The sequence below is a fragment of the Anolis sagrei genome, chromosome 2, assembly GCF_037176765.1.
Source record: "Anolis sagrei isolate rAnoSag1 chromosome 2, rAnoSag1.mat, whole genome shotgun sequence".
NCBI classification, from domain to species: domain Eukaryota; kingdom Metazoa; phylum Chordata; class Lepidosauria; order Squamata; family Dactyloidae; genus Anolis; species Anolis sagrei.
In genome coordinates, this window is record NC_090022.1 from 190,649,262 (window position 1) to 190,670,411 (window position 21,150).

At 41.4% G+C, this 21,150-nt stretch overlaps 1 protein-coding gene across 1 annotated transcript in view; it reads right to left on the reverse strand.

Moving 5' to 3' along the window:
• Nucleotides 1–13,886, reverse strand: part of AMHR2 (anti-Mullerian hormone receptor type 2) — a 37,949-nt gene extending 24,063 nt beyond the window's left edge. Inside the window, exons 1-5 of the mRNA XM_060762850.2 lie at nt 13,640–13,886; nt 9,129–9,266; nt 3,786–3,869; nt 2,064–2,215; nt 173–400 (exon numbers count right to left, since the gene is read on the reverse strand). Of these exons, the coding sequence (XP_060618833.2) occupies nt 173–400; nt 2,064–2,215; nt 3,786–3,869; nt 9,129–9,266; nt 13,640–13,886 (849 nt within the window). The remainder of the gene's footprint in view (nt 1–172; nt 401–2,063; nt 2,216–3,785; nt 3,870–9,128; nt 9,267–13,639) is intronic.
• Nucleotides 13,887–21,150: the final 7,264 nt, after the last annotated feature.

The window sequence follows — 21,150 nt, forward strand, 5'->3', positions numbered from 1 at the left end:
GGGTAACGACACAAAAGGTTTGCTAGGGTAGATCCTCAGCCCCCCCCCCCCCAACAAATCAAACTCAGCACCCCCCGAATCAAAATCCTGGCTACGAGCCTGCCCACATGTTAAAAAATTGCTAACTGTGCACAAACTGAACAATTTTGCCACCCTTGAGTGTGGCACTCACCAATGGGTACAGCGACAGCACCAGGAGACCACCATGTTCCTTGTTTGGTTCCCCATACCCAGCAGCCACTAGTCGTACCACGTTGTCATGGTTCATCAGTGGAAGGCTGTGCATGGCCCACTCAGACATAAACTGCCGACGGCACAGAGGGGAAAAGGCTTTGATGGCTATGGGCTGCTGGTGGAACGATCCTTGCCACAGTCTGGAGAACTGTCCCTCATGCAGAACCTGAAAGGAAAGAGTTATGAGAAAGATTATAAGCCCCTTCTTATTTAGAGTTCAACTATACTGTGGAATTAATGCACTTTGATATCACTTTAACTGCAATAGCTCAGTGCCATGGAATTCTTGTTATTGTCATTTCTAAGTCTTTTTTTTCTGCCAAAGAGTTCTGGTGCCTCACCAAACTACAGATCCCTGGATTGCATAGCATTAAGCCATGGCAGTTAAAGTTGTGCCAAACTGCATTAATTCTATATCATAGAAGCATCTTTAGAGCAAAGTATGAGTGCTAGATTCTACTATTCCTTTACACTGTAAAAGCATAGATAGCTGTTAATGTGGGGGGATTTTTAAAATTCTGTACCCATGTGGCATGCCATCTACAAACTGCATGTGTCTCTTCCCTGTGGAATGTGAAAAGAGGGTTGAATTTCAAGCTAGATTTTCTGCTCATTTTCTAGTAAAATCATAGAAGACAGTGGGGAACTGGGTTCCTAAAAAAGAACTGGATGATAAAATATTATGGGAGTAGTAAGACAGAATGTCTGCAAGACCAAATGTTTCCTAGATTTGCCTGTAGAGCAGTGTTTCTCAACCTGGGAGTTGGGACCCTTGGGGGACTGCGAAGGAGTGTCAGAGGGGTCACCAAAGACCATCACAAAACACAGTATTTTCTGTTGGTCATGGGGGTTCTGTGTTGGAAGTTTGCCCCAATTCTATCATTGGTGGAGTTCAGAATGCACTTTAATTTTAGGTCAACTATAAATCCCAGTAACTACAACTCCCAAATGTCAAGTTCTATTTCCACCAAATTCCACCAGTGTTCACATTTGGGAACATTGAGTATTCGTGCCAAGTTTGGTCCAGATCCATCATTGTTTGAGTCCACAGTGCTCTCTGGATATAGTTGAACTACAAATTCAAAACTCAAGGTCAATGCCCACCAAACCCTTCCAGTATTTTCTGTTGGTCATGAGAGTTCTGTGTGCCAAGTTTGGTTCTATTCCATATTTGGTGAAGTTCAGAAGGCTCTTTGATTGTAGGTGAACTAAAATCCCAGCAACTACAACTCCAAATGACAAAATCAATCTTCTCCCACCCCACCTGTATTCAAATTTGGGCATATTGGGTATTTGTGCCAAATTTGGTCCAGTGAATGAAAATACATCCTGTGCATCAGATATTTACATGACTATTCATAACAGTAGCAAAATTACAGTAATGAAGTAGCAATGAAAATAATTTTATGGTTGAGGGTCACCACAACATGATTAAATGTATTAAGGGTTTACGGCATTAGGAAGGTTGAGAACTACTGACATGGTGGATCCAGATCTTGGAAATTTTCATTTTTGGGACCCTGCCAGTGGCCGTCTTGGTAGAAGAGATTCAGAGAGTTACAATCCAAAAAGACCTGTGTTTTCCAAGCTCTGAAGTCCATATCAATGGACCACTTGCTACTAAGGATGAAGAGGGGAATTCTTTGCTACTGTACAAGCATCCTGGTTCAAATGACCTACAGTTCCTTGATAGTGCTCTACCAACACTAGAGGAGATACCTGACACATACAGCTTCTAGTTGGAGTTTTGACACTGCTGAGATAGAGAATAAAGCAAGCTATGGTGTCTCTCAATGAAGCCACAATCCTTCCCATGACCAGAATGGTACCCGAATGAACTGTAGGTCTGTAAGCTCTTGTTTGGGCAGTTTCCTCTTCTCCTTGTGATCCAGGCCTGTCTCAGTGACGTTGGCAAGCTCCACAGTTGCTTCTGTGCAAAATAACTCTGCAGGGACTTTCCAGTACCTGAGAACGCCAACACCTTAGGAGAGAACAAAGGAGATTCTCTCTTGCAACAACACAACTGTTCCAATGTATGTGCCAGATCTTGCATTCTTTACCTATTAGGCAAATGTACATTTATTTTCAAAATGCATTCTGCTATTGTTGAAAAGCATCAAGGTATAAGGCAGTGGTTCTTAACCTGTGGGCCACAGACCACCAGTGGGCTGCGAGGGCGAAAATTTGGTCCATGAGCCTCCTTTCTCTTTATTTATTTTATTTTATTTCCGCTCCTTTTGTGCTGCTTGCCACTCATTTCCTGTCGCTGACTATGGCATATGTTCTGTATCAGAAACTAGAGCCAACGTGGTCTATCCAATGCATCTTTCTGAATCAGCACCCCAAATTAAATCTAAAGATGAATAAAAACCGATTCGTAACCCTTTTGGTACTAATGTTGGAGAGTGGTCGAAATGTTCCCTGGTCAAAGCACTTCCTGACCAAGTGGTCCCTGATCAAAGTACTCCTTGGTCAAACTGGCCCCTGGTCATGTGGTTCCTAGTCAAAGTGGTCCCTGGTCAAGTGGTCCTTAGTCAAATGGTCCCTGGTCAAAGTGGTCCCTGGTCAAAGTGGTCCCTGATCAAAGTGGTCCCTGATCAAAAAAAGTTTGGTTACTACTGGTATAAAAGAAGATCTAAAAACCTTACTTTCCCCCCACTACCACACAGATCACAGTTTGCTCAACCTCCGTTTTAAAGCTCTATGATCTAATAACTTACGCCTTTTTATTTTAAAAGAAGGTAGAAACCTGATTTCTGTGATTATTACATAGTTTCCAACCTATCATCCTTCAGAAATGTTGGACCTACAAACCCCGAGGATGGTAGAAAATGATAGATAGGCTTGTTGGGTGGAATTTCACATAAACTCTAGGTTGTGTCACCAGAACAGCATATATTTGTCCCTTTTATTCTAGAGGCAGAGTCATGACTTGTGGGTGCTGAATCAGATATTTGCTTTCTGGAAACAGAAGTATGCACACACATCATGCAGTCTCTGGTACAACAGCAGCACAGCATGGGAGAACCATTTCTGGAAGCATCTGAGCCTCACAATTTGACAACCAGTTATATGCATGTTAATGTGTTTGTGTATTTTAAACTCCAGAGTTCAGAGGCTGAGGCTATGCCAGACTTCCCCAGCAGATGCTTCTCCCCAGGCGTGTTCCCTTTCATGCCATTATCATTCTTGTCCACTTCCTGCAAACCTGTTCTACCCACAAGGCATCACCAGAAGACAAGTCCAGTAAAGATCAATGCTCGTAGTTTTGTTGTAGGGGCAAGGAGAGGGAAGCCAATAAGCTCTGAACATTACCAGTAGGAACTTAGTTGAGATGTGATTTTGGTGGGTCGTCAGCAATGCTGACTCTTGGGCATATGGGCTTGCCATGTGAGGCAAACATAGAATTGCCAATATGTAAGAAACACAGAATTGCCATTATCAGTCTTTCATCACCGGAAATCCCACGGAGGCAAAAAAAAGAGCAAGTTATTGTCCACCCAAAGCTTACTCTAAATACTTCACCCAAATTTCCCCCAAAGTCACAGTACCTACAAACACCAGACATCCCAGGAAGGACAGAGAAAGAACAGCTGCGATGATCCAGAGGGTCTTGGAACCAAGCCGAGACGCAGCTGCAGAGATAAGATGAGGAGGTCACCATGTGAAGGAAGATTTGCTACAGCCCATTCTATATTTCAGAGGGGGGAATAATCTCTTGTAACCCATTTCTCATGAAGGAGCTGTGCGCACTCTCAACCTCCTTGGCTCAAAGCCTTGGGCAACCTTCCCGCGGCCACTCCTCTGTAGCTCCAGGTGCTCTGACGTGGTCCTTCTCCGAGACCTCTCTGCCCATCCCTAGCATCTGCTCCCTTCGGACTTCTTTCTGATGTTTTAATTAAAATTAAAGGAGGGGAAAGGATCTGCCTACTCCTTCTCATCTCCGTAGCCAACATTCCTGTCTCCTCCCATTGCTTTCCAACATTTGAAGGCCACACTGTGGCATTACAATGATGTAGTGAATCTGTGTGTGTTCACGCACACATTGGGAGCATTTGAGAGCTGGCAGGCAGTGCTCCCCTGGACTGACAGAGAGGGCTCCTATAGAAAATGTCTGCCTCTGAAGATGCCACCACAGTGCAGGTGAAACATCAGGAGAACATGCTGCTAGAACATGGCCATACAGACCAGAAACAACACAACACCCCAGTGATTCTTGCCATGAAAGACTTCGACAATACAGATCTCCTATAATTTAAGGCAGTGGTTCTCAGCGTGTGAGTCCCCAGGTATTTTGGCCTATAACTCCCAGAAATCTCAGTCAGTTTACCAGCTGTTAGGATATCTGAGAGTTGAAGGGCAAGACATCTGGGGACCCACAGGTTGAGAACCACTGATTTAAGGGCTGTGTAGAAGAAGGAATTTCAGCTGTTGGTGGTCACACAACAAGGAACCAATTCAATTATTATAATGCTATTATTCCCCTTTAACTGCCATAATTCCAGCATATAACATATTGGGGATTTAGTGAGGCATGGAAACCTTCTGGCTGAGAACTCAAAATGTTGCTCCCTAAACTGGCAATCCTATAATTCCATAGTACAGATCTATGTCCATTCGAATAGAATAATAGAGGGTTGCTGTGACTTTTCCGGGCTATGTTGCCATGTTCCAGAAGCATTCTCTCCTGACATTTCACCCACAACTATGGCAGGCACCCTCAGAGGTTGTGAGGTCTGTTGGAAACTGGGCAAGTGAGATTTATCTATCTGTGGAATGCCCAGTGTGGGAGAAAGGACTCTTGTCTGAGACAGGTGTGAATGTATTGTCGAAGGCTTTCATGACCGGAATCACTGGGTTGTTGTAGGTTTTTCGGGCTATATGGCCATGGTCTAGAGGCATTCTCTCCTGATGCTTCGCCTGCATCTATGGCAAGCATCCTCAGAGGTAGTGAGGTCTGTTGGAACTAGGAAAAAGGGTTTATATATCTGTGGAATGACCAGGGTGAGACAAAGGACTCTTGTCTGCTGGAGCTAGGTGTGACTGTTTCAACTGACCACCTTGATTAGCATATAATGACCTGACAGTACCTCGAGCAAACTTTTGTTAAAAGGTGATTAGATAAACCCTTTTTCCTAGTTCCAACAGACCTCACTACCTCTGAGGATGCTTGCCATAGATGCAGGTGAAACGTCAGGAGAGAATGCCTCTAGACCATGGCCATATAGCCCAAAAAGCCTACAACAACCCACAGGTGTGAATGTTGCAACTGGCCACCTTGATTAGCATTGAATGGCCTCGCAGCTTCAAAGTCTAGTTGCTTACTGCCTGGGGATCTTTTGTTGGGAGCTGTTAGCAGGCCTTGATTTTTTCTTGCCTGGAATTCCCTTGTTTTTGAGTGTTGTTCTTTATTTACTGTCCTGATTTTAGAGTTTTTAAATCCTGGTAGCCAGATTTTGTTCATTTTCATGGTTTCCTTCTTGCTGTTGAAATTGTCCACATGCTTATTGATTTCAATGGCTTCTCTGTGTAGTCTGACATAGTGGTTGTTTGAATGGTCCTGCCTTTCTGTGTTCTCAAATAATATGCTGGCTACCAGTATTTAAAAAAACGAATCCCAGGATTCTATGGCAGTGAGCAGTTAAAGGGGAAATCAAACTGCATTATTTCTACAGTGTAGATGCATTGTGTGAGTGGGTTTTTAAATTTTATTTTGCCTCTCTATGTCTAAATATAGGTGGTAAACTCAGGATAAGCACTGCATTTAGCTCATGCTATACTTTCTCTCTCTCTCTCTCTCTCTCTCTCTCTCTCTCTATATATATATAATCATATAGTCCAACAAAAATATTATTTGTGTCTTGATTTTTAGGCTTGTTCCTGGGATTATTTGGGGCACTGATTCAGAACATTTCAATGGATAGACTACATCCTCTCTAGTTTCTTAGATATGGATTGAATGACTGGAAAGTTTGTATCGTAAATCTGTGCTTTTGGTCAGAAATAAGTAGATTTTCACGTAGTACACTTTTTTCTTTTAATTTTTAATATGTTTCTTTCAGGCTTAAAATGTCAATTTATTCTCTACTTTAAAATATCCTGTTTTTTCCATGCAGATTGAAATGTGGCATATGCCATATGTTCTGTATCTCAAAAACTTAAGCTCATAGGGGAAAACTGGTGCCATTTTTTGAATCAGCAGGTCAAATATACTCAGAAACAGGCTTAATATTTGAGGCACCAAAATGTGTCTTGCCAGTGTAACAAATTAATACAGCCTGGACTGTAATCTTTGCATGTTCCAAAAATCAAATGTTAGTTTGACCTTCAGCTCAGCAATTTAAAAGCCCAGTTTATCAGTGCCTTCTCTACTTCACACGGGAAAAAGATATTCCTTGAGAAAGGGAAAGAATACCTCACTCTCTAGTTTCTTCAAAGGGAAAACAGCACTAGATTTCTGCATACTATTTGTTCTTAAAGAAGCCTTTGAAATTGGACAACTGATTCCAATCCACATTTAGCCATGCAACTCTTGGTCCAGATACTATTTCTCAGTTTAAATTACCTCCCTCAATAAGTAAATATAATCCCAATTTCCTTTTCGAAAGTGGAATAAGAAAAGAAGAAGAAAAAACATGGGGATGAGCACAGTCCTTATCTTAAACATTCTGCTCTTTTGTGTACATTGCTTTAGAAAAAGCTCAGGATACAACATAACTGTGTCTATACAGCGTTTTTAGTTTTTGAAGGTCTAACCCAGGCATGGGCTAACTTTGGCCCTCCAGGTGTTTGGGACTTCAACTTCCACAATTCCTAAACACCTGGAGGGCTGAAGTTTGCCCATGCCTGGGCTAGCCTAAAAAAGTGCAGTGTTTCAGTGACACACACCTCCCAGATGACTGCATGGTACTAATATTTGCAAAAAAAACTTTTATCATGTTATTTTGTCATTTTATAGGTGTAAATCTAAAAATGGTGTGTGTGTGTGTGTGAAAAGTGATAATAGGGTACTGCTTTTGCTCAATTATGGTTACCAAAGTATAGCATGGGGATCCCAGATCTTGGAACCAGATATGTAGATCCACAAAGGTACTCTATTGTCCTGTTGATTTTATGCTAGTTATATGTTGTTGATTGGGTTTTGGTTAGGGTTAGTAACACATTGTATTTTGCTGTTATTTTTGTGTAAACCACTTTGAGTCCTCCTAGAGGTGAGAAAAGCGGTATATAAATACTGTAAATAAATAAATAAATGAAGCCCCCTGATTTCAACATAGAATGGCAGAGTTGGAAGAGACCCCAAGAGTCATCCCGTCCAACCTAATCTGCAATACAGTTCAACGCAATCAAACAACTCCCAACAAATGGTCATCTGGCCTCTGTTTAAAAGCCTTTAGAGAAGGAGGCTCCAAGCTTTGAATTTGCACATTAGTCCCTGTTGGGAGGCTGGATTTGTAGGACAAATGGAAAATTGGTTGCTGTGAGTTTTCCGGGCTGTATGGCCATGTTCCAGAAGCATTCTCTCCTGATGTTTTGCCCACATCTATGGCAGGCCTCCTCAGAGGTTGTGAGGTCTGTTGGAAAGTAAGCAAGTGGAGTTTATATATCTGTGAAATGTCCAGGTTAGGAGAAAGAACTCTTGTTTATTTGAGGGAAGTGTGAATGTTGCACTTGGCTGCCTTGATTAGCATTTAATGGCCTTGCAGCTTCAAAGCCTGGCTTTGATGTTCTGGTCCCGAGATCTGCTAGTTTTGGTGAGAGGAGGCAACTACTCCTTCTCTATGTGTGGTTATCAGGCTGACTCAGAGATATTTAGTGTGTTTCATCGCATCTCTGCTCTCTCAAGGTCACTGCAGAAGGACTAGATGGCCTTCATGTGCTTTGCCTCCCTCTTGCAAAGGCAACACACCTGTGGATGGCATGTAGGAAGAAAGACCCAAAGGCTCTCCCATGAGTTCTGGAGAGGCTGGACAGAGAAATCAACTAGTTAAAGAGAAAGAAATGATGTGTGAAAAAAGCTTTCTTTTATCTCCTTAGCTCCCTCTACCCAACCACCTTCCCTACTCCCTTCAGCTCCAACAAATATGAGTAACAGCTACAGTTTGCAGGAATCAAAGTGTGCACCTATGTTATAGAATTAATGCTGTTTGAAATACTTTAACCACCATGACTCAAGGATATGGAATCAAGAGAGTTGTAGTTTTACAAGACTTTGGTCTTCTCTTCCAAAGAAAGCTTGGTGCCTCCTCAAACGATGATTCCAAAGTATTGAGCCATGATGGTTGAAACGATCACTCACAAATGGAAATACCTAGGGAGCACTTAGTTCCCTGCCCTTGGTTGTTTGAGTAGACAGGGAATATGGAGACTTCCAGCTGTTTAACTCCAGCTCTCACTGGCCCTGGTGGCGTAATGGGTTAAACCCTTATGCCGGCAGGACTAAAGACCAACAGGCCAGAGGTTCAAATCTGGGGAGAGTGCAGATGAGCTCTTTCTGTCAGCCCCAGCTTCCCATGCAGGGACATGAGGGAAGCCTCCCACAAGGATGGTAAAACATTAAAACATCCAGCCAATTATCTCACACCAGAAGCGACTTGCAGTTTCTCAAGTCGCTCCTGACATGAACAACAACAAAAAAGTGGCGCCAGCCAATTAAGCCAATGGTTAATTAAGAGTGCTGGGCCCTGCAGTCAAAAAAGATCCAAGAGGACTGGATCCCCATCGCTGGGTCCCTTCGTTGCTGCCTTGCCATTCTACCCTGTGTATATCTCCAGTTCTTTAACTCCAGCTTCCACTTGCCTCAAACAGCAAAGCCAGTGGTTAGGAGTGATGGATCCTGCAGTCAAACAAGATCTAAGACCTTCCACTGACCCCAGACCATGCAGGCCTCTTACCCTGCCTCTCTCCAGGCTCAACATAGCTGATATTAGCATTACACAGATCCGAACGGCACCTACAGGACAGCAAGCCAGCAGCGGACCGGAACTCGCAATTTGGAGAATCACAGCTGTCCTCTTCGCTCATCCAGCAACCTAGAAGGAGGAAAGTGGGGGACAGAGAGAGTAGGGAAAAACAGAGAAATAAGGGGTCTCCATCATCTCAAAAAGGAGACTTTCTCTTGTAAGGGAAAAAAGTAATCTAGGCTTCAAAGAAGGACCACTTTATGTGTCAGTGTTATTTCTAACATTATCAATATTGCTGGCTTCAGCACTATCATCATCATCATCATCATTATCATCATTATCATTCATTCATTCAGGCCATAGGTTTTTGTTTGTTTTTTTTAGCCTAGGGTTACCTGAGTCTCAGAGCCTGGCCCCAATTCTCCAATCATTAGGACAAAAGGAAGGAAACACAGTGTGAGGGTGCTGCCTTAAAAACAGCGTCTCTTTGCATTTCCTTCTGGGTGTATTTTCCAACTAGTGTATTCTGCACTGCTGTACCATGCTTGGTAATATTATTAGGGGTTGCCCTTTCCAACAGGCTCATTCCGAGCATTGCTATGGTCCACCTTCTGTGACACTGTCCTGCATGGCAAAAATCACAAGGGGTTTTATCTAGGTCTCAGATTTTAGACCTGAAATCTCAGAACACAAGAATGCATCTGCATTGTAGAAATAATGCAGTTTGGCACCACTTTAACTGCCATGGTTCAGTGGAATAATTGGAGTTATAGTTTGGTGATGGACTGATACTCTTTAGCAGAGAATTCTAAAGACCTTGTAAAACTACAACTCTCATAATTCTATAGCAGTGGTTGTCAACCTGTGGCTCCCCAGGTGTTTTGGCCTACAACTCCCAGACATCCCAGCCAGTTTACAAGCTGTAAACTGGGCGTTGAAGACCAAAACATCTGGGGACCAACAGGTTGAAAGCCACTGTTCTATAGCAATGAACTATGGCAGTTCAAGTGGTGTCAAACAGCATTATTTATATAGTGTAGCTGCACTCCAGGACAGTCCTGGCATGATGATATGATAGATTTTTAAATGTTTGTGTTACTGTTATTGTTTATTTGTGATTTATATTGTTTTGTATTGATTGTTTTTGTTATTGCTTTTGTATACTGATGTACTGTGGGCTTGGCCTCATGTAAGCCGCACCAAGTCCCTTGGGGAGATGGTGGCGGGGTATAAATACATTATTATTATTATTATTATTATTATTATTATTATTATTATTATTAAACACACACCAGAAGCAACTTGCAGTTTCTCAAGTTGCTCCTGACATGACAAAATAATGATGATGATGATGATATGAAAGGTCAGGCACATGATCCATCTAGGTCACTATTGTCAAACTCTGGCATTATCTCTTTAAGTTTTTAAGTGGAAACTTTCAAGTCCTACTGGAAGATCTCTGGCATCGTCCGTTAGCCTTCCACTAGGTACTAACCAATCTCAGCACTGCATCATGGGATCTATAAAAAAAATCCCTATAGAAGTACAATGTGCATTGGCATTTATAATAATACCTCCTGTCTCTGGACTCTTCTTTATCTACTTCTTTGTTCCCTTTTCTTCACTGTGATTGCATCCGACACATAATTTGCGGACAAACTAAGTAAACCACCACTTACTAGGAAAAGGAGGCGAAGAAATTCCCCTAAAATGTTTTAGTAATATTATTAATTTTTAAAAAAATGATGACTTTTAAGACTCAGTCAGATTTAAGCACAAACTAAATAAGGCTGATTTAGAGCTTCAGATTATGAAGGGGCCCTTGAAATTCAGTATAATGCAATAAAATAAAAATTGCTATGCTTTGATTGCTGTGAGTTTTTGGACTGTATGGCGATGTTCCAGAAGCATTCTCTCCTGACATTTTGCCCACATCTATGGCAGGCATCCTCAGAGGTTGTGAGGTCTGTTGGAAACTAGGCAATGGTAAGAACACTTTTCCTTACCATACAAAGTGTACTTACCATACATCAAGGGAACCATTGACAGCATAGGGAAGCTGATGAAATAACACAACCTACAAACTATATACAGATTCACTAAAAATCCAACAAATGCTACATTCAGCAAAGGACAAGTGGGATTCTCTCACCTCTGCAGGAGTCTACCGTATACCATGCACCTGTGGACAAGTCTATATAGGGACCACCAAATGCAGCATTACCTAAACACGAAGCAAGGAACATGAAAGGCACTGCAGACTACTTCAACCAGAGAAGTCAGCCATAGCAGAGCACCTGATGAACCAACCTGGACACAGCATATTATCTGAGAACACAGAAATGCTGGACCACTCTAATAACCACCATGTCAGACTACATAGAGAAGCCACTGAAATCCATAAGCATGTGGACAATTTCAACAGAAAGGAGGAAACCATGAAAATGCACAAAATCTGGCTACCAGTATTTTAAAAACCCTCTAAAATCAGAACAGTAAATAAAGAACAACACTCAAAAACAGGGGAATTCCAGACAAGAAACAACCAAGGCCAGATAATAACCTCCCAACAAAGGATTCCCCCAGGCAGCAACCAGCCAGGCTTTGAAGCTGCGAGGCCGTTAAATGCTAATCAAGGTGGCCAATTGCAACATTCACACCTGCCTCAAACATTCCACAGATATATAAACCTCACTTGCCTAGTTTCCAACAGACCTCCTCATCCTCTGAGGATGCCTTCCACAGACATGGGTGAAACATCAGGGGAGAATACTTCTGGGACATGGTCATACAGCTCAGAAAACTCATAGCAACCCAGTGATTCCTGCCTTGAAAGCCCTCGACAATACATTGCTATTCCTATTCTCACTTCTTCTGTTGTAATAGTTATAATCACACTTTTTGGGTACTGCTATGGTGTTTCTTAAATTGGAGAATTGCAGGCTTCGGTATGTGTTAATTTGCCTGTGGTTATAACCAATCTGCATTTGGAAATTGTGACTGCAATATGTGTAATTGCAAATGAAGTTTAAATCTGGGTATTAAAAAAATTGTTAAAGCCATTTCCCCACTTTTACTGTCCCCTTATACCCTCCCACCTTCAATTAGTTAGGGATTTGTTTTCTTATTTTACATACGTCTGCAATCGAACACATTTTAGTATTTGAAACTGGGTCAGCTACTAACCTTCACAGAAAACACAATTAAAAATGCACCTCTTTTTGATACAGCAAGGGACACATTGTTCTGCCTCATTCACTGATTTTATTTACTTGGCCTCTGAACACAAGTATCCATTTATTGTCTTTTTCTTGTTTTCATTTCTTACCTCTCAAAAAGAATATGTTAAGAGGGATAAAGTATGGAATAGTTGCACACGGCAAGGGGTAGGAACCATGAATGCTTCCAAGTGTTGAACTACAAATCCCAGAACTTCTCACTGTTGGCTATGCTGGCTGGGGCTGCTGGGACCTGCAGTTCTACAACATCTGGAGGGCTGTGTGATTCCCAAAATGACCAAGGGAAGGTGGGAAGTGCTACTTTTGATACTCATTAATAGTATCTGCTCTTTCACTACCTTCCTTCTCTTTCTTCCCCCATAATAGCCACAACTTACCAACACGCTTTGGTCTGAAGGTTATAAACGACATTTCTCTTTCTCTCTGTGTGTTTGTTATTGCCAGTTGGAGTGTTTTCTAACTGCTTCTTTTCATTACAGATTGAGTATCCCTTATCCAAAATGTTTGGAACCAGAAGTGTTTGGGACTTTGAAATTTTGTTCCTGGTTTGAAAGTGTTATTTCCTGTTTAACAGTGCGGTATCTACTTGAAAGTAGTTGTTATACTTCAGAAATGTTGTTTTTGTGGCTGCCACAAACTGTGTTGAAACTTGGTTGAGACTCGATGAGCTATTCATTGAAAAACTATAGCAAAATATGCTACAGGATGTCATAAACCTTTTCCATGTTTTTATGATAGAACCAAAAATTGCATTACATACTGTCGATACAGAAACCATTAGTATTTCAGGGCTGGTTGGAATCCCTAGTTAGGGAAACCAGGTATATTTAATGACCTAGAATCATAGAGTTGTAAGAGACCTCATGGGCCATCCAATCCAACCCCCTGCCAAGAAGCAGGAAAATTGCATTCAAAGTACCCCTGACAGATGGCCATCCAGCCTCTGTTTAAAAGCCTCCAAAGAAGGAGGCTCCACCACACTCCGGGCAGAGAGTTCCACTGCTGAACAGCTCTCACAGTCAGGAAGTTCTTCCTCGTGTTCAGATGGAATCTCCTTTCTTGTAGTTTAAAGAAGTTTATTTTCTTTGAAGAAAATATACATTTACATAATCCACACAGCAGAAGGAAATACAAGGCCATGCTATGTAACAGAGACTGAAACTGGATGTCCTTACTCAACAGAATCCCACCAGTCTTTGCTATTTCCATCCAAGTCTTCCACAATCACCCATATCCCCTAGGAAGCATTTGTCTGGTCCTTACCTTGCACCTTGACTTGGAGACGCCCTTGCGTGAGGTTCCAGATGCCAAAACAGCATTGATTATGAGGGCACTGAATGGTGCCATTACGGCCGCCATCTAAGATTAAGCCATGGAGGTGTTCCAACCCATTGGTCAGAGCATCGGATCCGTAGGAGAGACAGCTACGTTTTTCAGCCATGCTTGTGTGCCATCCCTGGGAAGCCAGGACCAGCAGCCAGCCAGGCCAAAGCGAGCACCCAGACCCCATGTATTTGAACTGGGACCTGAACTGGGTAGGCTGACCGATGCCCGCTCTGGAGCCCCTCCTTCCCAGGTGGGAAGGACTTGGACCAGCTACAGCAAGTAGGATGAGGCTAGCTGTTGTCAGCTAGGGATGGAGGGAGGGAGGTAGCACATACAGCCAAGGAGGAACAAGATGAATCTTTGATGGATTTAACCATTATTGCCAGCATGTTTGGGCTCACAAGAAGAAAGCAGCTGCGTTCATTCCGGAAAAATAACTCCCTTGCAAAAACTCAATCGTAGGTAGGCCAAGGACACCATTTCAGGTTTAAGTATTTGTGGGAGTGGAAACTGTGGGAGGCAAAGAACTGTCTGGGGGTAGAACATGATTATCAACAAAGTTTAAAGACTCACTCGGAGGATTCAGTTCAAGATTAAACTGCAAACACACACACCATATTAGCATTTCACTTGTTATTCAGTGCCCAAAGTTAAATCAAGACTGTGAAGTCAACTGTTCCTCTCCCTCACTGTTCAGTTTAAGAAAATTACTTGTATTATTTGCATCTGCTATATATATAATCATGTATTTCTATTCCTCTCCTTTACCAGGGGGTCTGGGAAGAGAGTTTGTTTTTCTTTCAGGAAAGATGATGGCTCTGTGATAAGTTTGTATATAGAAAGTCCCAGTTTCAGCCTTCATTATACTCATAAAATCCCTATTAGCTCAGGGCTTGTTAAGAATGCCTGTTGTATGCTGGGAAGTGAACCCACTGTTCAAAGTATAGCACAGGACTATGGCCCCCAAAAAGCCTTGAAGTTTGTTATGTCCTTGCTGCCTAGTTCTTCCTTTGCCCACAGTGTTGGTTCCTCTTCTTTGAAATGGCTCTTACTGCCTGATCTAAAAGAACAACACACATAAACACAAAAGGACATAAAATCAAAATAGAGATAATAAAAAACACTTTGATAAATGCAGACATGGCACATGTGACTACAGTCAGTCAGTCAATCTGCCTGTATCTCTATATCCGCATGGGATACATTTCAAGACTACTTATGGATACCTGAAATCTTGGACAATATATAAACCCTATATTTTGACTACTAGCCGTCCCCTGCCATGCGTTGCTGTGGCCCAGTCTGGTGACCTGGAAAATAAAGTAATGGGAAAGTGTTGGTTTCTAATATATGCAATTTCTTTATGCCTGTGGGCAAACAGCACTTCTTGTTTGTCAGTATTGATGTGGAGAGTGTCTGGTTTGCCTACTCTGGAACATGCAACATATAATTGTCCTTCTTTAGGAGTCCCTTTCAAATATATCATACTATATCTCTCTGTGTGTGAATCATATATAACTATCTATATCTATGGCAGGATGGCTGTTAGGAGGGCGTTGATTATGCTTTCTTGTCCTGCTGAAGGGAGTTGGACTGGATGGCCTTAAGTATTTTCTGTGGTCATGGGGGTTGTGTGGAAAGTTTGCCCCAATTCTGTCGTCGGTAGGGTTCAGAATGCTCTTTGATTGTAAGTGAACTATAAATCCCAGTAACTATAACTCCCAAATGTCAGGGTCTCTTTCCCCCAAACTCCATCTGTGTTCATATTTGGGCATAAGGAATATTCGTGCCAAGTTTGGTCCAGATCCATCATTGTTTGAGTCCATAGTGTGCTCTCTGGATGTAGGTGAACTACAACTCCCAAACTCAAGGTCAATGCCAACCAAACCATTCTGGTGTTTTCTGTTGGCCATGGGAGTCCTTTGTGCTAAGTTTGGCCCAATTTCATCCTTGGTGTTCAGAATGATCTTTGATTGTAGGTGAACTATAAATCCCAGCAACTACAACTCTCAAATGACAAAATCCATTTTTGAGTGATGGTCACTCCTTGGGTTAGTAGGCGTCTTGTGTCCAAATTTGTCCAGTGGTTTTTGAGTTCTGTTAATCCCACAAACGAACATTACATTTTTATTTATATAGATGTTTGGGCTAGAAGTATACCATAAAATCACATTGGAAGTTCAAGAGAGACCCACAAACATGTTTGGGGAAGGAGCATAATTTTTTGAAGAGAGCAAATAAGTGAAACCATGGATATTGAATCTGTAGATAAGGGGTAATACTCTTATTACCATGGTTCATTTAAATTTGTTGCCTTATAGATTAGTTTTTAATCTGCATGTCATAAAAATGGAGCTGAGGTAGAGATGATATGATAGAGAAAAACCATAAATAATTCCCACCATATATTGCTCACTTCAAGATGAAGACATTCTGGAGTGAACAGGGGAAATTATAACTTTTGTGTCCGCATATTTTTTTAACTGCATGCCATGTGTTGTTGTTTCAGCTCTACTACACCGTGAGTTCAAGTTCCTGGTGTGCCTGTACTCCATTCAGAAATGGGACATGGTAGAGTGAAGGCAAAGGCCAGATATTTTATTCACTTCCGCGAAAAGTGGATGTTGGAAAAAAACCCTCTCAAATCAGACATAAAGCAATGGATACATAGACATTTATAGAGACTTGATAGCAATTCAAAGAATTGATTTTTGCTCCTCTAATTGGCGCAAAGTACAATTTGCATGCTGATTGGTGGAGCACCACCAATCCGCACCACCATCCGCTGCCACAGCTGTTTGGTTCCCTGATCTGGCAGGAAATTTAATAAACTCTCATTGCTCACTTTGACTCTTGTGGCCATTTTCTGTGTCCACCTTCTTTGGGTGTATGAGGAAAGGAATGTGGGGAAGGTCCAGGGCTGATGGGTTTTAATGGATTTAATCCTGTCAGCCGGGATCTCACAACAGGTCCGGACTAGAAGAATAAGGGATGCTAACACATCTTGATGATGACCTTTTGGACTGGCTAGGGATCAATAGTTGGCTAAGGAAGATGGTCATGGGGGTGGGGTGGTCAACTGCCCAGAGGAATGGGATTAGCCCCATGTTTCCACTTGTACAACTGTGTATGTGGGGGGAAAGGACATCAGTCAGCAGGTCCTTCCGTGGCCATCTGATCGGACCTTTCTGGGTTGTGGATTTTAGGGTCCCAGGTCTCGATAATACTTGGACTACATATGGGGAGAAAGGTTTTATTTATGTCAAAAGCATTGCATAAGTAAGTATAAAACTGGTAAAATAGAGGAAGCACAAGTGGCTAAATAATTTTAGACAAAAAACAGGTAACAGCAACATTGTCTGTAGCTCTGAACAATTCTTCCTCTGTGCATGAAGCAGGGCATTGTGGGCAAGCATACAGAGTTGGAATTGTTTGTTCTGCTCTACAGTCATATAAGGTGGAGAATTCTAGGTAGCGCCATGGGGAGAAAAGTGGGACATATATTAAATGAATGAATAGCCACTGATGCAGCTGTTGGGCTATAGCAGAATGAAATTGAGACAGAGAGATTATAGTAAAGGGTGTTTCTATATTTATAAATAGTGGATGTATTTGTTTTTGAATTTTAAAAAATACAAACAAAAAGGATACAGTAGGAAGAGACAGCCAAAATTTGTGCCCTCAATGTGTTTGTTTAGTGCTGTTATTAGATTATGAACCGCTCCGAGTCTGGGCTGAGAGGGACGGTATATAAATATAGTAAATAAATAAATATCCTTCCTTTAGAACTATTTCACAATATTCTTGTGGAAGAAGAATATGCATAAAGTCTAGATTGAAAAGATGTCACCCTTACAAACCCTCTTCATCTCTGGTATTTGCATCTCACCTTGGAGCTGGGTTCAGAGCAGTGTTGTGTTCTGAGGCTTATCTTAATACATGCATGCTTAGCGAACAGGAATCCTACGATGATTAAATAGTAACATTTCAGCTATGACATAAATTACAACTCTTGTTACCAGCTTTCTCACCCAGTAGCAACGGCATTCAAGTAGCTGTTTCTACAAAGTTCACCAGGTTTCCCCTCACAGGCACTTCTGCACCGCTAGTGTCAGTGAGTAGACTTTGTCTGTGTAAACACTTCTGCAGCTGGCATAACGTGAGATTACCAGCTCCACTTTCCTTACTGCGGTTGGCAACATTGCCGTGTTATAACTTCCGAACGATAAAGCAGCCTCAGTGTAGACATAGCAGTTTGCCACTTCTGGTTCTCATTGGTGCCCTGCCCATGACTTCTATCTATATATACTTAGGAATGGTAAACATCACTTGAACAGCATTGATAGATCTCAAGTGGAGGTATCTATCTATCTCTTTCCATTCATCCATCTCTACGGTCGACTGAGATGCTAGTGGAAGTATATAGAAAAGTTCTACCAGTTCAAATTTTACTGGACTTGCTCAGGAAAAGGGAATCTGTAAGTCAAGATAATCATAACATCCACCAGTCTTGTTCACAGTAATGCAAAGACTGATGAGTTCAGAATCCACAAATTCACCATCTCTGCTTTAGCTGTTTGTTCAGTGTCGTGATTTCACGCTTTTTGCTCAAGAACATCAGTATGACACTGATAATCGAATCAAATGCCCACCTAGTTTCATCAGATGTTGGCTGATGGTCCAATGCAGTCTACTGATCCCTGTCATAGAATATAATACACAGAGCATAATTTCCTTCTATAATCCAGACCTTGTGATATTCTATATTCAAAAGCCAAGTAGATAATGTGGTCTGAAATAAAAATAAGCACCATGGACTAATCTATTGTACTACTTTCAAATTCTTAAATTACTTTTTTCTGTATAGACCAGTGGCAAGACAGTCACCACTTCCTACAGTGTGTATTTTTTCCTATTTTGTTTTATAGTTCTATATCAATCTAGTGATTTAGCACTAGAAACTAGTGCTAAATGTCCTTATAATTTAAGGCTTCATCCCATCTCAACAGAGTGAATCACAGCCAGCCTGAAAAGCCCTTTACTTAGTCTGTCCATTGTTTGACACACACATGTACATATACACTTTACAGGACAGCAGCAAAGGGACATCTTAGAAGGTGGTAACGTGGTCTTTCTGGGGTTTGAACTAGAAGCAAAAAGAAGAGGGGTGGACACAGTAAATTAAAAGTATAGGATTGATGGTGCTGGCTTTATGTACAATGGCCTTGTATGTATCAGCACAGGGACTTCAATCTCTTTAGACTGCTAATCCCACAACCATTCACCACTGGTGATGTTGGCTATATCTGATGGCAGTTAACAAGACCAGGAAACATACACTTTCCCGCTGCTGCTAATACTGGCTGTTAACTATGTCTCAAGTGGTACTGTTTATGTTCCCCTCCTTAGATCGAATAACATCCTTTCCATAGGAAACTAGCACATTATGCGTTTTGTCATACAAAGTGACAGAATTGTGCACAATGGTAAGCAATTCTGCAGGTCCACCTAGTTAGTGAGTGGCAGAAATTCAGCATGGCTAGTGCAGAGTTTGGATGGTTTTAATCAAAGAGCAATGTTCATATCAAACTACACACTAAGAACAAGCAGTAACATGAACTAAAATGATCTGTTAAAATTTTAAAATGTGTTAGGTGTGTTTGAAAAGATATGTGCAGTACATATTTATGTGAAAAACTGCTAGAAAACTATAGAGGCAGAGGGCAATGTGAAGAAACTTCTGGCAATTACCAAATGTGACTTTGACATTAGAATGCCTGATACCAATACAAACCTTACAACACAGTATTTCAGACTTCATTTGCTAAACGTTTTGGAGATATAAAAGAACAGTCAAAGTCAGCATTGTACAAAATATGAGATGATCAACATAAAGTAACCAAAGCGACGTGTGAAAATTGAAGGGAGAAGTTTGAAGCTCAAAACACATTTCACAAAACAATTGTGCTAAATGGAAAAATGCAGACAATCCATTCGGCCAGCCAGATTAAATACAAGATCTGTAGATACTTGTTTATTCCTTTCATTTAAAAAAACTGTAATCAGTATACAAAGGAGCCAAACTATTTTAAATCTTTGTACAAAAATAGCACTTTTAAAAAGTGTTTCAGACATCATTACATCGGTAATTGTTTTTTTTTTTTTTAAAAAAAGGACATACATTATTACAAGATAAAACAGTCTTTTACACAGACAGACAAGAATTACTTTATTGCCATTGTTAACAGGTTGGCTTAAGTGTCTGCAGAATTGTGCCATGAGCACCAAGAGGATAAAGAAGCAGCCATGTTACCACGCAAGAGAATTATAAGCCATCAGAGATCATGTAAAATGCTCATTAAACATTAGCAGACAGGTTTGAATAGCAACTGGGCAGTGATCCCCCCACAACACCCACTTCCTTTACAAAACATGCAAATAGCAAGCACACATCCTCACACCAGTGGATAAAGGGGGGGGGGGGGGATAAGAAGATAATTACTGAATTCCTATTGCCCATTTATATTGGACTCTGACAAGATTAAAGCTAGAAAAGGCTGTTTCAAGGCACAGAATAATAGAGAGAAATCTCCTAAGGCAATTGGCACTGGCTTTGCTATGTACAATCCGTGTATACACTGTATATAAAAGTAAAGGCACGTTTGATTCCAAAAATCATTTTTCATTCTGAAAAAAAGCATTACAAGTAATTTAAAGAAGATATAAAGACTGTATAGATCCTATAATAGTTCTCTGCTTTGTTTTTCTTTGTAGATTTCAATTTCGGGTACACACCGAAAAGGCTGAAGTGGTAAAGCTTTTTTCTAAACTGAATGAACTTCCAGTTGCAAGCTTAACGGATTTTCTATGAATACTGTCCCTTCCACTCTTACACTTACACACCCACAGTATGCCAAATTTGGATCCCTTTCCTGGACAGGCTAGTCTTCTCAATGCATGACAATTGATCCCCTTCTCCTGCCTTCCAGTGGTTCTCAATCCGTGGGTCCCCAGATGTTTTGGCCTTCAACTCCCATAAATCCAAAAAGTGGTTAAACTGGCTGGGATTTCTGGGAGTTGTAGGCCAAAACATCTGGGGAGCCACAGGTTGAGAACCATTGACATAAAAGTAGACAAGGGGAGTTTGCCATTCCTGTAGCAAAATCCTCACCTTGAAGAGGATTTTTGGACGGGTTTCAAAAAATGATTAAAGCTTCCCAACTGCTCTGTTAACTACAAAAAAATTAGCCGAGCCAAGTTCTTTTTGTGGAATAAGAGAGCAAAAAGATGCATTTATCTCAATTGGGCAGTGCAGAAATTACAGGGAGGCATTCAAAGACCCTCCCAACCAGTAGATAACCAAGGATCACTCTGTTCTTATTCTGGCACAGGCTGACAAACTGCATGACTGCAGAACACAATGTGAAAGAAAATTGATAAAGCAGGGC